General features: G+C 56.5%; 1 protein-coding gene across 6 annotated transcripts; it reads left to right on the forward strand.

The window, feature by feature from the left end:
* Window positions 1–193: 193 nt before the first annotated feature.
* On the forward strand, window positions 194–16,333 carry FHIP2B (FHF complex subunit HOOK interacting protein 2B). 6 transcript variants are annotated; one of them, XM_039461166.1, is made up of 17 exons: window positions 194–343; window positions 6,004–6,082; window positions 7,952–8,124; window positions 9,161–9,265; window positions 9,363–9,485; window positions 9,717–9,959; window positions 10,078–10,274; window positions 10,592–10,700; window positions 10,930–11,006; window positions 11,344–11,533; window positions 12,553–12,698; window positions 12,802–12,930; window positions 13,392–13,482; window positions 13,655–13,798; window positions 14,122–14,262; window positions 14,461–14,561; window positions 14,732–16,333. In XM_039461166.1, exons 1-17 carry the CDS (start codon window positions 299–301, stop codon window positions 14,868–14,870), a joined length of 2,232 nt encoding a protein of 743 aa, XP_039317100.1. In that variant the 5' UTR covers window positions 194–298; the 3' UTR covers window positions 14,871–16,333. The 6 variants fall into 6 exon arrangements, with proteins under 6 accessions (XP_039317100.1, XP_074240141.1, XP_039317101.1 ...); XM_074384040.1 differs by having other exon boundaries at window positions 204–343; window positions 14,101–14,262; window positions 14,732–15,055; XM_039461167.2 differs by lacking the exons at window positions 14,461–14,561; window positions 14,732–16,333 and having other exon boundaries at window positions 204–343; window positions 12,802–12,941; window positions 13,928–14,178.
* The last annotated feature ends 3 nt before the right edge of the window (window positions 16,334–16,336 follow it).

The raw sequence follows: 16,336 nt of genomic DNA on the forward strand, positions 1-16,336 counted from the left end.
TACCGCACTGCTGCCTGGGCGACCGAGATAGACCCCGTCTCGAAAGGGGGTAAAAAATAAAATCACCTGGCCAACTCTCAGGGCCCTCCGCAGGCCGACCCCAGCCCTCTTCCCCAGCCCGGCGGGGCACCCTGAGCCGGGCTCAGCCAGTGCCACGCAGCTGGGACGGGAAGGGGCGGAGCGGCCTGGCCCCGCCTCCCTCACTGCGCCGGGGCCGCCGGGGCCACCCGGCCGCCGCCTCCTCTGAGAGCGCCGCCGCTGCCGCCTTCGCCCGGGAGCCGGGGGGCCGGACGCCATCATGCTGAGCCGGCTCGGGGCGCTGCTGCAGGAGGCCGTGGGGGCGGTGAGGCCGGGAGAGCGGGGGCGGGTCGCCGGGGGCCGCGGGCCTAGGCCGGGGAGAGGGCGGGGGCGGAGCCAGGCGCGGCGGGCGGGGGCGGGCCCCCTTGGGTAGGGACCCCCGGGCCGCGGCGCCCCTTCCCCGGCCTCTCCCCGCCGGCCGCGCCCCACTTCCCCTCGCTCTTCCCAGGCCCGCTCCCAGACTCCTCCCGACCGCCCCACCTCCCCGGCCTGCTAGCGCGTCGCTTCCTGTCTGTGCGTTCCGGCCTCGGGAGTCTCTCCCAATTCCCGGACTCGCCTTTGCCGGGACGCCCCTGTCACCCCCGGGGTGTTTCCGGCTCCTGGGGGCCTTTGTCCTGTTCCCTCTCCACACCGCCCTTTGCCCGGTCTCGAAAAATTGCCGTCCCTTCCCCTGGGTCTGACCTCCCAGACAACCCGGGACCTTGCTGGGGTGCGGGACGCCCTGCCTGTCACCCTGGGATGTGGGAAGTGCGGGCCCTGCTGGTCCCAGTACCCACAAAGGGGAAAGACCCTGGCAGGCGGGTGGGCACCCAGCCGGGGAAACCGCCTCCTGCTGGGCGAAAGCGAGTTTCCAGCGTGGCTCTCGCCCGTCGCAAGCCAAACTGACTTGGAGTTAGGGAGAGGCCGCCCGCGGGGGGCCGCCTGCGTGCGCGGGGAGGCGGAGAGAATGCATTGATGTTTCACATGCCATCAGAGTTTGTATTTTTGCCATTTTTTGTTGGGGCTGCGGGCTGGTCCCTGGCTGCCCACGACTAGGGTTCGTTCAGCAGGTTGTAGTGCATTGTAGGTAGGGTTGGGCGATGCCGTTGAAAGTAACTCGGTCAAGAAGCTGTCAGCAATACTGCTGCCTCCTAGTATAAATCTTCCCCCAATTAGGATTTTCTCAGGAGAAAAAGCCTTGGGTTTCACCCTCTATCCTCCCCACCACCTCCTCCCCCAGCCTCTTGGGAGCTCCTGTGGAAGGGAGGGCTCAGCCTTAGGCACACGTGGGAAGAAGGAAACTGGCTCCCTCCCCCTTCTTAGCCCTGCCGTTGTCCCACGTCCAGGGCCTTCGGACATTCAGGTAGAGAAGGTTCCAAAATGATTTTTCCATCCCTTCTCCCCATCCCCAGACAAGATACTGCTGTCATCTTCAACAGTAGTATGATAAACTAAATCATATCTCTGGGGAACACTCCATTTGCCAGACAGTTCTTCAGTCTCAAGGAGTGAATTTCTTTTTCTTTTTTTTTTTATTTTATTCATGAGTCTAGGCTGGAGTACAGTGGTGCGATCTTGGCTTACTGTAGCCTCCATCTCTGGGCTCAGGCAATCCTCCCACCTCAGCCTCCTGAATAGCTGGGACTACAGGCATGTGGCACCACAACGGGCTAATTTTTGCATTTTTTGTAGAGACCAGGCTTGTCTTGAACTCCTAGCCTCAAGCCATCTTCCTGCCTCAGCTTCCAAAAGTGCTGGGATTACAGGGGTGAGCCACCACACCCAGCTGGGAGTCAGTTTCTAAGGCTTCCAGTGACAATGTACAGGCATCAGTGGCAGGAGGAGATTTGGGCAGTGGAGGGAGATCTTTTTAGGCATGTGATCCTCCAGGCCCTGTAGTATTTACCACATAGGCTATGTCCAGGAAGTGTGGCTGGCCCCAGGTGATTACAGGGAGATGGAAATTCCTCTTTTCTGTTCTACCGCCAGGCCTCCAGGTCTTTCCTGGGCCTGGGTCACCAGATAATGTGTCATGCCAGTAAGTCAACTGACTCCTCATTAAGGAGGAACAATGCTCTTCCCTGCCCTCTTCTAAGCCAACAGACTAGGAATCGTTACAGGTTTTTTTTTGTTTTTTTGTTTTTTTTTTTTGAGAGTAGTCTCGCTCTGTCGCCCGGGCTGGAATGCAGTAGCATGATCTTAGCTCACTGCTGCACCTCCTGGGTTCAAGCAGTTCTGCCTCAGCCTCCCAAATAGCTGGGATTACAGGTCCATGTACCATGCCCGGCTAATTTTTTGTGTTTTTAGTAGAGATGGGGGTTTCACCATGCTGGCCAGGATGGTCTCAAACATCTGACCTCATGATCTGCCTGCCTCGGCCTCCCAAAGTACTAGGATTACAGGCGTGAGCCACTGTACCCAGCCTAGCCTTTTGGAGTCTTGCTCTGTCACCCAGGCTGCAGTGCAGGGGGGTGATCTTGGCTGACTGCAGCCTCTGCCTAAGTGGTTCTCCTGCCTCAGCCTCCTGAGTAGCTGGGAATACAGGCCTGCACCACCACACCTGGCTAATTTTTGTATTTTTAGTAGAGACAAGGTTTTGCCGTGTTGGCCAGGCTGGTCTTGAACTCCTGACCTTAAGTGATCCATCTGCCTCAGCCTCCCAAAGTACTGGGATTACAGGTGTGAGCCACCATGCCCAGCCACTAATAATATCTTTAAAGAGAAATTGTTGGGTCCAGTGCTTTTGGCTTGGAGTTATCATAGCTGGTCCTGGAGTCAGGAAAAGATTACACCCCTGTGTCGCCAGCTGCATAAAGACCTGTGCTGGTTAGCCTACCCCTCCTGTGTCTTCTGTTGGTACTGCAGTGTTCTTTTTGGTTAAAGCCCAGCTCAAGGTTTTCAAAGACTATAAGCCAATTTAGAGGCTAAAGGAGATCCCATTGCAGAAACTGAGTTATCTGTAGGGCTGGTAAAGGGCCAGAGGACTTTTCTAAAACAAGGAACTAGGGAAAGAATGTCTCCAGGAGTTTCCTGAGATACTTACTAAATATTCATGGGTATTTACTATGTGCTGAGCCTACAGAAAGCAGGCTAGCTGTAAAACACCGAACCCTGGTCCTCAGAGAGCTTATCTAGCAAGAGAGACAAGTGCTCAGCCCAGCAGGCACTGTCACGTGCGATGGGGTCACTCCATAGGTATGCAATATTTGGAATAGCTGTGGGTGGTGCCACTTTGAGGAGGGTTGTGGCCCCTACTAACGAGCTTTGAAAGAAAACAAGATGGGCTGCAGACCCAGGGGAGTGTTTCCAGTCATCTAAGTATCATCCCTCACCCCTGCCTCATTGCAGTGGTCTTCTAAGCATTCTGCCTGCCTTTACCTTCTCTCCCAAGCTCAACTGTCAGATGCATCTTCCTAAAACACCACTCAGAAGGTGTCAGTGGCCTGGCGTGGTGGCTCATACCTGTAATCCCAGCACTTTGGGAGGCTGAGGTGGGTGGATCATTTGAGGTCAGGAGTTCGAGACCAGACTGGCCGACATGGTAAAACCCATCCCTACTAAAAACATAGAAATTAGCCAGGCATGGTGGCAGGTAATCCCAGCTACTCAGGAGGCTGAGGCAGGAGAATCGCTTGAACCTGAGAAGCCGAGGTTGCAGTGAGCTAAGATCACAGCTCTATACTCCAGCCTGGGCAACAGAGTGAGACTGTTTCTTTCTCTCTCTCTCTCTCTCTCACACACACACATTAGGTGTGGTGGTACACATCTGTAATCCCAGCAATTTGGGAGACTGAGGCAGGAGAATCACTTGAACCCAGGAGGCAGAGGCTGTGGTGAGCCGAGATTGTACCATTGCACTCTAGCCTGGGTGACAGTAAGACTCTGTCTTTAAAAAAAAAAAAAAAAAAAAATGATCAAGACTTCCTGGCTGGGCATTAGAGGCTCCAGAGACTCACCAGCCCACCCCTTCCCCAGACTTACTTTGCAGAGTTCCTTCTGCAGGGACTGTCTTTCCTGCTCTTGTTGATACTGACCTGGTTCTTCAAATTTTAATTCAGATGTGGCCTTGGTAAAGCCTTGCCTGTTAGAAGTGACCCCTTTTTCCAGAGAGGCCACTACTTTCCACCTCTCCTGCGGCCTGGCACTGCTTCCTTGTAGTTTCATCATTCAGTGCAGTTTGATGTTGTCTTCATGGCATGTTTCTTGAGGACTGGGTCTTGGTCATCCTTATGTTGCTTGTGGCATCTAACATAGTGTCTTGTACATAGTGGGCGCCTGGAATGAATGAATGATTTTACTCAGCTCTGTGGTGCAGCAAAGTGTGGGGTCAAAGAGAGGTGCAGAAAGGCAGGGACACTGGAGAGGACTTGGTGGAGCTGCTGGGGACTCTCAGGGTCCAGACAAGTTAGCAGGAATCAGAGCACCCTGGACAGAGGAGTGGCCCCAGCAAAGACCTAGAGGCAGAAACACACACCTGTGGGGAGGGATGATGGAATCGTTTCTTTTGTTTCCTGCAGACATCTACTCTGCAAGAAAAGGGAAGGAATGGCTTTTTTTTTTTTTTTTTTTTTTTTTTAAGAAGTTTTCAGTGAAAGTGGTGGTTCTGAGTGCAAGGCCAGTATCAGCTGTACCACTGTAGTGTGGAGAGATGGAGAGAGTCCTTATGGAAAAGGGGGAGGTTAGAGGCTTGCCCAGAGCAGAACCAGAATTCAGGGCTGATAGCAGGAGCCAGTAGAGGAGGAAATGAGACCAGCTCTGGCTAAGAAGTTGGGATTGTGCAGGCTTGGGCTTTGGACACAAGATGAAAGCATGTTATAAGAAAGGCACTTGTTAATATGCTGATGTTACCTACCCATCAGGCTGAACAGAGCCTGTGGTGGTCTTGAAGAGATTTTCATAAACTCTCACATTGACAGGAATGAGAAAGCTTTTTCTTTTTTCATTTTTTTTTTTTTTCTGGAGACAGGGTCTCACCTTGTCACCTAGGCTGGAATGTACCAGTGCAATCACACTGAAGCCTCATCCCCCTGGGCTCAGTTGATCCTCCTGCTCCAGCCTCCCAAGTAGCTGGGACTGTAGGCACACACCACGTTCTACTAGTGTTTTTGTTTGTTTGTTTTAATTTTTTTTAGACTGAGTCTTGCTCTGTTGCCCAGGCTGGAGTGTGGTGGCACAATCTCGGCTTACAGCAACCTCTACCTCACGGGTTCAAGTGATTCTCCTGCCTCAGCCTCCTGAGTAGCTGGGATTACAGGCATGTGCCACCACACCCGGCTAATTTTTTATTTTTAGTAGAGACAGGTTGTCACCATGTTGGCCATGCTGGTCTCTGCTCTGCCCACCCCGGCCTCCCGAAGTACTGGGATTACAGGCATGAGCCATTATACCTGGCCATGTCCTGCTAGTTTTTAAATTGTTCGTAGAGACAGACGTGTTGCCGAGGCTGGTCTCAAACTCCTGGACTCAAGCCATCTGCCCACCTTGGCCTCACAAAATGTTGAGATTACGGGCGTGAGCCACTGTACCTGGCCTTTGCCTCATTTTCCATCTGTATCATTTGTTTTTTTGGGGGGACTGCGCTCCTGTCCTCTAGGTGCCTCTACTGTAGCATAACCATGCTGTGTTGAAATAGTCTGTGTCTGTTTCTGTTTCTCCAGCATCATTCTTAGCAGGATTGCTAAGGACAGGACAGGATTGTGACATATAGCAAGAAAACAGCATTTCCAGGAGCTGGGGGTATCTAGGGAGAAGTGCCCGCCAGGAGATCCTTGGCAAGATACGGAGACGGTGCCCGTGTGTCCTGGAGGAAATGTGTTACCGTTCCCTTTGAAAGCCAGGGAGCAGGGGGCCGCCTCCAAGGCCTAACATAAACCTGACACCCACGAGGTCAGGAGCTCCCTGGCCTTTGTGGCCCCCACCGAGGTTGTGTCTCTGCTGTCTCCGCAGCGGGAGCCCAGCATTGACCTGCTGCAGGCCTTCGTGGAGCACTGGAAGGGCATCACACATTACTACATCGAGACCACAGGTGGGGCCTGGCTCTCCCCAGCTTCGGAACCCTGGAGGGAGCGGGGAGGAAGATGTGGGCAGAATGTCACCATCCAGGTGTCCTGGGGAAGGTCATGTGCCCAGTCCTTCAGAATTGGAGCCAAGTGAATGGAGACAGAGAACCAGACAGAAGACCTAGAGCCCTGGGCTGCCTCTGCTTCTCATCATTTAGCTGCCTGGCCCACCTCCACTCCTGATGATGTAGCTGCCGGTCCCACCTTGACCTTTTGGAAAGGGGCTGTGTGAGGGAGGAGTAGCCAGGTTGGGTGTCTCGCTGGCCTGATGGCAAGGAAGAGGTGGCTGCCCTTCCCCCAGCTTCCAGGTCCTGGCCTTCAGGGCCCAAGAGCTAGTGCCTAGGGTTTACCGATTAAAAGAAGAGAGTTTAACACATTGCCCTTTTCCCTGAGCCAACTGGCCTGATTCCAGCCCACACCTTTCCTGCCGTCTTTGTTTCCAGCCTAGGCCAGCCTAAGAAATTCAGAAATCTGTGGGACCCTCTGAGGGTTCTGCTAGACCAAGTTTCTCAATGTTAGCACGGCTGGCATTGGACCTGGAGCCCTCCCTGTGTGGGCTGTCCTGGGCGATGCGGGATGCGCAGCAGTCATTCTGGCCTCTGACCGCTAGGTGCCAGTAGCACACTCCACCCCCAAATTGGGACAACCAGAAATGTCTCCAGACATTGCCTCATGTTCCCTGGGGGCAAGAGCACACCCTCGGTTCTCTCTTCAGGTTAAAGATCTCTTGAAGGAGAGCCTCAGTCCACCAGCAGAGTAAGATAAGATCTGAACTGGCTTAAATCCACCCGGATCCAGCTCTTGCATATTCAGAGTGGTCCCTAGACCAGAGGGGTCAGAAGTCCAAGAGGCAGGCCGCCCTACTTAAGCTCCTGTACCTTAAAGAAAAGCTAGGGGATGCTCCAAGGCCAGTCCTAAAGCACCAGAACTTTCTTTAAAACACACACTGAGGCCGGGCGCGGTGGCTCAAGCCTGTAATCCCAGCACTTTGGGAGGCCAAGGCGGGTGGATCACGAGGTCAAGAGATCGAGACCATCCTGGTCAACATGGTGAAACCCCGTCTCTACTAAACATACAAAAAAATTAGCTGGGCATGGTGGCACGTGCCTGTAATCCCAGCTACTCGGGAGGCTGAGGCAGGAGAATTGCCTGAGCCCAGGAGGCGGAGGTTGCGGTGAGCCGAGATCGCGCCATTGCACTCCAGCCTGGGTAACAAGAGCGAAACTCCGTCTCAAAAAAAAAAAAAAAAAAAAAAAAAAACACACACTGAGACTCTGACTGCAAAAGCCCCACTAAGTAGATTCCCTGTTGGGGCCTTTGTAGAGGGAGCAGGATTGGGTCAAAGCTGAAGGTGGTGGCACAGGTGTTTTTTCCTGCTTTGTGAAAAAGAAGCTTGCCTTCTCTCTCCGTGGGGGAGGTTCTCTCTCAGGCGGCTGCTGGAATTACAGCTTCTAAGTTATGTGACAAGAGCCCTGAGCCCACATCGTCTCACTCAGGCCCACAGCTGACAGGCAGCCATCTGTGGGCCCAGGACCACGTGTCCCTATCTCTGTTACCTATCCCGGGGTTTGGAGGAACCTGATGCTGCCGCCCTGGGATAAAGCACTGGGCGTGCATGAGTTCTCAGAGGGCTGTGTCCTAAGCCTGGAAGGACTTTTGTCTTAAATATGGAACCATCGCTGTAAACTTCCACTTCCCAGTTGGCCGCAGCTCCCTTCCCCCACCTCTCCTGAACAGGCTCTCCCCTTTCTGGGCTTTGGCAGGAGAGGGTGAAGTTTTAAAGCCAGAGTGCCCCTCTTTACCCCACTCACCCTTGTTTCCCAAACATCCATTAGATGAAAACACCCCCGCCAAGAAGACAGACATTCCCTGGCGACTGAAGCAGATGCTGGACATCCTGGTGTATGAAGAGCAGCAGCAGGCAGCCGTGGGGGAGGCAGGACCCTGCCTGGAGTATCTCCTGCAGCACAAGATCCTGGAGACCCTCTGCACGCTGGGCAAGGCCGAGGTGGGGTGCCCTCTGCACGCTGGGCAAGGCCGAGGTGGGGGGCCCGGGGTTCCCTGGATTATAGGCTGAGGTGGGCAGTCCAGAGCTCCCTGGATTCCAGGCCTTTCTGCCTGTGCTCTTCCCAGTTCTGACACTGAAAGTGGCAGTTGCCGGGAGGGGAGCAAATGGGATGGGCACTGTGGCTGTCTGACTTAGAACATCCTACCATCCAGGGGCTCTTGTTCCCTGTTGACACCACAGAGATGGGCCTGCCACGTGCCAGGCTCTGCTCTAGATGCTGGGGACACAGCAGTGATTCAGACTGACAAGAGCCAGGCATGGTGGTGCGTGCTTGTAGCTCCAGCTACGTGGGAGGCCGAGGTGGGAGGATTGCTTGAGCCCAGGAGGTGGAGGCTGCACCGAGCTGTAATCATGCCACCGAATTCCTGCCTGGGAGGCAAAACAAGACCCTGTCTCTTAAATAAAGAGAATCCAGGCCGGGCGCGGTGGCTCAAGCCTGTAATCCCAGCACTTTGGGAGGCCGAGGCGGGTGGATCACAAGGTCAAGAGATAGAGACCATCCTGGTCAACTTGGTGAAACCCCGTCTCTACTAAAAATACAAAAAATTAGCTGGGCATGGTGGCGCGTGCCTGTAATCCCAGCTACTCAGGAGGCTGAGGCAGGAGAATTGCCTGAACCCAGGAGGCGGAGGTTGCAGTGAGCCGAGATCGCGCCATTGCACTCCAGCCTGGGTAACAAGAGCGAAACTCCATCTCAAAAAAAAAAAAAAAAAAAGAGAATCCAACAAGAATCCTAGTGGGAGAGGCAGGACGGTCCTGTGGTGTGTCAATAATGACCCAGTTATGGAGAAAAGGGACGCAGGAAAAGGGGTTTCGAGCCCCAGGAAGGCGTTTCCAACAACGGGATTGAGGGGAGCAGGCCTGTGAGAAGGTGCCTTCTGAGCCGGGACCGAGGGAGGAGTTGAGCCTGGGGCTCTCTAGGGGCAGATGTTCCAGGCCAGGGATGGCTTCTGACATGGCACTGTCCCGGCCTCAGTACCCTCCAGGCATGCGGCAGCAGGTGTTCCAGTTCTTCAGCAGAGTCCTGGCCCAGGTGCAGCACCCGCTGCTGCATTACCTCAGCGTCCACAGGCCTGTGCAGGTGAGGGGCCCAGAGGCCAAGGGGTATCTGGGCATGAGGCTCCCCGCTCTCTCCTGCCACCCCGCCCCCCTCTGTTTCTGTCCTGCTGTTCCTCCAGAAACTCCTCCGACTTGGTGGGACAGTTCCCGGATCCGTTACAGAAAAGGAGGAGGTGCAGCTCACCACTGTCCTCTGCTCCAAGATCCAGCAGGACCCAGAGCTGCTGGCCTACATCCTGGAAGTGAGCACTCCTATCGGGAACAGGAGGGGGAGGGCCCGGAACCCCAGGGGCAAGCCCCCTCGGCCCTCCTGAGGAGGCAGAAGCAGAGAGCAGGTACCTGGGAGATGCGCAGGCAGCTTCCCCTTTACCTCCAGGCTGAGGCCCTGCTGGCAGCCCCCGCCCTGTGGTCCCTGTGGGAGACCCTGGGAAGTAGTCCCCACCAGGCCTGGCCTCATCCCACCCTCTTTGCAGGGTAAAAAGATTGTAGCTAGGAAGAAGGCATGTGGAGAACCCGATGCCCTACCTAAGGACACGGCCAGCCGCAGGGACAAGGACTGCTCCCACGATGATGCTCCTGCCAGGCCCCAGCAGGACGGGGAGCCCTGTGGGACCCAGGCCTTGAACAACCCCCTGCTGGCTGAGACTGAGGAGCTGGATGGTAGGACTGCAGAGAGCAACCTGATCACTTCCCTGCTTGGGCTGTGCCGGAGCAAGGTGCTGGTGGCAGAGGTGGAGAGGGCGGGGGCGGGGGCGGGGGAAGGGTGGGTTGAGGGCTGGGAGGTGATTTGGGGGCTCACATGCATGTCCCTGAAATCGTATTCTCATTCCCTAGAAAAGTCGGGTGGCCTTGAAGGCCCAGGAGAACCTGCTACTCCTGGTGAGCACGGCCTCCCCAGCAGCCGCCACCTACCTGGCACAGAGCAGCCCCTGCTGCCATGCGATCGTCCGGCACCTCTGCCAGCTGTACCGGTCTATGCCTGCCTTCCTGGACCCCGCAGACATTGCTGCCTTAGAGGGCATCAGTTGGAGGTGGGTGCCCAGCCGGAAAAGGCTGGCCAGCATCTTCAGTGGCTGGCAGCCCTGCCTGTCTTTGATGGCCAGTTCCCCTGGTGTTCCGCGTGGCTGGGGACCCCTGCTGGTCACCCTCTTCCCAGGGCTGCAGCTGATCCCCAGAGGCCTTCCAGGAAGCACTGCTTTTGCTGCCTCTGTCCATAAAACCTCCAAGATAACTGACCGCTGCAGCACAGGTTCCACAGGAGAGGGGAAGGGACCAGTTTCAGGAGATACTGAGGAAGACCTTGATGTTCCTCCTGCACTCTCTGAGCCTTCCCCCCATCTCCCTTCAGGTTACCCAGTGCCCCATCTGATGAGGCTTCCTTCCCTGGCAAGGAGGCCTTGGCTGCCTTCTTGGGCTGGTTTGATTACTGCGACCACCTTATCACAGAGGCACACATGGTGAGCAGGGGCGCTCTCGGGCAGGGCTCTCACGCTGCTGCCTGTACCGTCTGTCTCGAGGACTGAGTGGAGCAGGGACATGGAAACATGGGGTCCAGGAGCTAAGTGGGGCCCCAGTGCGCCGGGACCCTCTCCGGTGGCATCAGGCGCTGTGCAGTGACATGGTTACTTCTCAGCGGGAATTGTGATGAGCGCAAAACACATTGACGTCGTGCTCTCTGGCACCCAGGTGGTTGCGGACGCCTTGGCGAAGGCTGTGGCTGAGAAGTTATTCGTGGAGACCCTACAGCCCCAGCTCCTGCACGTGTAAGTGTCTGGTTCCCTCAGGCATGGCCGTGGTCTACAGCAAACCGCCTACCTAACCCAGCCTCCTGTCCCCAAGGCCAGGCACCTCCTTGACCATAATCCCATCTGTGGGCCCCCTTGGGTGATGTTTGCCAGGGCTGCCCCTTGATGTGCACATGGTTCTGAGGTATGTGGGCTAAACAAAGGCCTCCTACCCTTCCCTGCAGGACTTCAGCAGGGATGGGCAAGTGACCTGAGACATACCAGCCAAAGATTCGAGGCAACCAGGCAAGGTTCTCCCTCTGCACTCATGTGCCATCTGCATACCGGGCCTAGCTAAGGTGTCCTCTTTCCATAGGTCTGAGCCGAGCATCCTGACCTCCACCGCCCTCCTCACAGCCATGCTGCGCCAGCTCCGCTCCCCTGCGCTGCTTCGGGAGGCCGTGACTTTCCTCCTGGGCACAGACCGCCAGCCTGAAGCCCCTGGGGACAAACCCTGTGCCCTGTATGCTTACCTCATCGGGCACTGTGACCACCTCTCTGATGAGGTACAGCGGGAGACCAGCACCTGGGTTCCTCCTACCACCCCTGCCAAAGGGATTTCCTGAACACTCTTCCCATTTCATTAGTGTTCCCCGGTGACTCCATGCTGGGAGACATTGAACTGCAGAACACTGCTGAGCTACTTTGGTCACACATGAATTTTCTATCATACACCTTTTTTTTTTTTTTTTTTTTTTTTTTTTCCTGAAACAGAGCCTCACTCTGTCACCCAGGCTGGAGTGCAGTGGCACGATCTCAGCTCACTGCAATCTCTGCCTCCCGGGTTCAAGCAATTCTCCTGCGTCAGCCTCCTGAGTAGCTGGGATTACAGGTGTGTGCCACCACACCCAGCTAATTTTTTGTATTTTTTAGTAGAGATGGGTTTCACCATGTTGGTCAGGCTGGTCTTGAACTCCTAACCTCGTGATGCCCCCGCCTTGGCCTCCCAAAGTGCTGAGATTACAGGCATGAGTCACCATGCCTGGCCCTTTCTTTTAAAAAAAAAGGGGGGGGGGAGGGGTTTGCTCTGTCACCCAGGCCCTGGAGTGCAGTAGTGTGATCATAGCTCACTGCTGTCTCCAACTCCTGGCCTCAAGCCATCTTCTCACCTCAGCCTCCTAAAAGTGCTGGGACTGCAGGCATGAGCCACCATGTCCAGCTTATTTTTGATGGCATTTTATATTTTGCACACTGATTTTTTTACTCACTTGGCTTGCTGGAGGGCTAACACCTACTGTCAGGTAGGTGAGGTTGATACTCTCATTTCTCAGACATGGAAACTGAGACACAGAGAAGCAAATTGGCTTGCCTGAAATCGCCTATCAAATTAGTCACGCAATGGGGACCACCCAGACTTACTGATTCCTAGACCCACACCCACCCCCCCACCCCCCCAAAACCTGTCACCTTAGCATCCAGCCAGGGGAGGTGACTGCCTTGGAGGCCTTTTCTTATGGCAATGGCAAGGGACTCTTGGGAGCTGGGTGGGGAAGGGGCCATCCTGCCGATCCCCTTCCCGCTCCAGATCAGCATCGCCACGCTCCGGCTGTTCGAGGAACTGCTGCAGAAGCCCCATGAGGGGATCATCCGCAGCCTGGTCCTGCGCAACCTCGAGGGCCGCCCTTATGTGGCCCGGGGTTCGCCAGAGCCTGAGAGCTACGAGGACACCCTGTAAGTTAAACTGGCGCCTTCGGGACCCAGCCCAGCCCTCAGCACTCGCACGCTCACTCTGTCCATTCATTTATTGGTGCCCGCTGCTCTGCCCTGGCCACAGAGATCTGGAGGAAGACCCCTACTTCACCGATAGCTTCCTGGATTCCGGCTTTCAACCTCGAGCAAAGCCGCGCCCTGCTCCTGCCACCAGTTACGATGGCAAAACAGCAGTGACTGAGATTGTCAACAGGTGGGGAGCAGGTCAGGCAGTCTGAACCACTTGAGTTTTACTGTTGTGTTTTTTTCCTGAGGTAGTCTCGCTCCATCACTCTTGGCTGGAGTATGCAGTGGCACAGTCGGCTCACTGCAACCTCCACCTTCCAGGTTCAAGCGATTCCTGTGCCTCAGCTTCCCGAGTACCTGGGATTACAGACATGCACCACCACACCCAGTTAATTTTTGTATTTTTAGTAGAATCGGGGTTTCCCCATGTTGGCCAGGCTGGTCTCAAACTCCTGACCTCAGGTGATCCGCCCACCTTGGCCTCCCAAAGTTCTGGGATTACAGATGTGAGCCACCGTGCGTGGCCTGAGTTTGACTCTTTCTTTGGCCACAGCCCTGGTGGGGTCCAGTCCGGGAGGGAGATGGGGGTCGCGAGAGCAGGGGGAACGGGGAGCCTGGAGCGCCTCCACACCAGCTTCTGTCTCTCAGTTTCCTTTGCCTGGTCCCTGAGGAAGCCAAGACCTCTGCCTTCCTGGAGGAGACGGGCTATGATACATACGTCCACGATGCTTACGGCCTGGTGAGTGGCTTCTGCCACCAGCTCCTACTTCCTGTCCTTCAGAGCGGCTGGATGATAAGCTCTGGGTTCCCCTCATCTGCCCGAGGACCCCTGCCTATCCCTCCTGCATAAGGCCCCGTCTTCTGGTTCCAAAGCCTCAGACCCGCTGTCTCTACTCTCCTGCTTGTCTCAGTTCCAGGAGTGCAGCTCCCGTGTCGCGCCCTGGGGCTGGCCTCAGACCCTTATACCTTTGGACCTCCATGAGCCTGAGCGACCTTTCTTCGAGGGCCACTTCCTCCGAGTGCTGTTTGACCGCATGTCCCGGATTCTGGATCAGGTAGCCAGTGGGCCTGGGCCAGGAGGCGGCCAGGCTGGTGCCTCTGGGATCCTTCGATAGCAGGGCCTGGCCACGGGGTTGCCTCTGCTTCGGTTCTTTTGCACCACAGCACCCCTGCCCTTTCTCCAGGTGGGAAGCCCTGTCTCGCCCCTGCTCCACACGTTCTAACATGTTCTGGCCCTCAGCCCCATGGAATCCATGACACATACATCACGTGAGCCTCCCACTCCCACACACGTTCACACTGGCCAGGTACCTTGCTGGGGGAGTGCAAAATGCTCACCAGCCCTGCCAACCCTCAGCTCTGGCCACTGTTACTGCAGCCATACAGCCTGAACCTGCAGGTGACCTCGGTCCTGTCCCGGCTTGCCCTCTTCCCCCACCCCCATATCCACGAGTACCTCCTGGATCCCTACATCAGCCTGGCCCCCGGCTGCAGGAGCCTGTTCTCCGTGTTGGTGAGGGTGAGGATGCCTTGACCTGAGGGAGTGTGCCCAGTGGGGGTGGAGGGGATAGCAGGGAAGGGGAACAGGTCAGGTGGTTGGGGGCTGGAGGAGTGGGCACCCTTGCCAGTGCATGGGAAACCAAGACTCCCATGCTCCGCACAGTGTGGCAGAGCCAGGGAATGGCCCCATCTGAATCCCCTGTGGTTTCTGCTCTAGGTGATCGGGGACTTGATGCAGAGAATCCAGAGGGTGCCCCAGTTCCCGGGCAAGCTGCTCCTGGTGCGCAGGCAGTTGACGGGCCAGGCTCCTGGGGAGCAGTGAGTACTAAGGGTGCCAGGTGAAGCCTGGGGGTGGGGTAGGATGGCTGAGAGTGCCTCTGGGAGGGGAAGTGGCTGGCCACAGGGTCAAGCCTGGTGGATATTGGGCTGTTGTGCTGGGCACAGTCCTGCCCCCACCCAGCCATGCCTCCTGTGCCATCTCGCCTCAGGCTGGACCATCAGACCCTACTCCAGGGCGTGGTGGTGCTGGAGGAGTTCTGCAAGGAGCTGGCTGCCATTGCCTTCGTCAAGTTTCCCCCGAATGGTCCTCTCCAGAACGTCTCCCCAGCCCCGGAAGGGCAGGTCTGAGCCAGGAGCAGGGCAGTGGGAGACTCCTTTCCGCACCTCTGCCCCAGAGCTGCCTCCTGTCTGGCACTGCCACCACCACCATACTCCCCTCCTGGGATGGGGGCTTTGGCTCTTATGCTCACTCAAGGAGGCCGTGGCACGTTGACCACACCAGACTGGGTTTCACGGAATGGGCCTGCCGGGTGGCAGGGAGCCAAACAGATGGCTCTCCAGGCAGCAGGGCCCTTGGGGCCTTGAAGGAGCTGGGTGATGGCCAGGTGAGCACCCAAACCCCAGACCCTCAGGTGCTGTGTGCCTGGCCCCCTCTGTACTGACCATTTTTTGTGGCCAGGGCCAAGATCTGTGACTCAACTCCAGGGGCAAGATGGGGAGTGAGCTGATGGCTCCAAGACTGGTGGGGAGCCCAGGCCAGGGAGATGGGGCCTGGAGCCCTGTCTGTGTCACATTAGGTGCCATGGGAGCTGGTGAGACCTGACATTTTGTCCTTTTCTTCATGGCTTGGCCCATGGAGAAGGGGCAGTGAATGGGATTGTCGGGGAAGTCCCCTCTTCCTGCTCTACTCCCCTGGAAACTGTTGCGAAACCTCTAGCCACCTCATGGCAAATGCCCAAAGCATGTTCCACACCCAGGCGGGGGCTGCTGCTAATGAGAACCTTGGTGCAGCTGCTGCCAGGAGGGGAGCGGGCCCAGGAGCTAGAGAGCCGGGGAGCCGGGTGCCCGGCGTTGGTCCAGCTGGTTCCTCTCTCGTGCCTTCTGAACCCGTCTCAGCAGGTCCACAGCACCTGGGCTGAGAAGTCAGAGACTAGGGGAGGCCGGGCCTCGCCCTCCCTTCTGCCCAGTCTTCTTGATGGAAGACCCTTCTGGGGGACCAGGGAGCTCATAAGACAGATGAGGGCAGGGTGCCCCCTGACTCCAGACAGATGAGGGCAGGGAGTGGCTATGGCCCAGGCAGCCAGTCCTGGTGTTGTTCTCCCTGCCTGCCCTCCGTGGCTGGGGCTGCCACCCCACCCGGTCTGAATCTGTCTTGACCTGCAGGAATACACAGGCGGCGCCAGGCATTACCTCACAGCGGGACTACACAGTTGCTGGCTTTGCTTCTGGGCAAGGAGGAGCAGGCCAGAGCCTCTTTCGCTTCCTTTTCTTGCCCATGCTGCTTCTAGAAGCCAGGCACAGGTTGCCAAGAGGTGACACGAAACAGGAGGAAACTCAGTGACTTCTGCCTCTCCCGAATTCCTCCCCGCGGGGGAGGACCTCGCCACTGAGAGCACCGTGCCATGTGGGTGCACGAACATGGGTTAGTGTGGACGGGACGATCTCCGTGGATGAACTGGGTCTGGACTCCTAGGTTCATAAAATGTTCAAGGGTCTGGGAGTCAAAGACCCTCCCCTCTCCTCAATGCACTTTGGTGTCTGCACGGTGTCCTCCCCGGACAGCACAGCAATAAATGGTGTGATTGCGTGGACAC

This window comes from Saimiri boliviensis, chromosome 13 (assembly GCF_048565385.1).
Source record: "Saimiri boliviensis isolate mSaiBol1 chromosome 13, mSaiBol1.pri, whole genome shotgun sequence".
Taxonomy (NCBI): Eukaryota; Metazoa; Chordata; class Mammalia; order Primates; family Cebidae; genus Saimiri; species Saimiri boliviensis.

Coding starts and splice junctions, on each gene's coding strand:
- FHIP2B (XM_074384040.1), top strand. CDS start 299: ATGCTGAGCCGGCTCGGGGCGCTGCTGCAGGAGGCCGTGGGGGCG. Junction 6,083..7,951: donor TTACTACATCGAGACCACAG/GTGGGGCCTGGC, acceptor AACATCCATTAG/ATGAAAACACCCCCGCCAAG. Junction 9,486..9,716: donor TGCTGGCCTACATCCTGGAA/GTGAGCACTCCT, acceptor CCCTCTTTGCAG/GGTAAAAAGATTGTAGCTAG.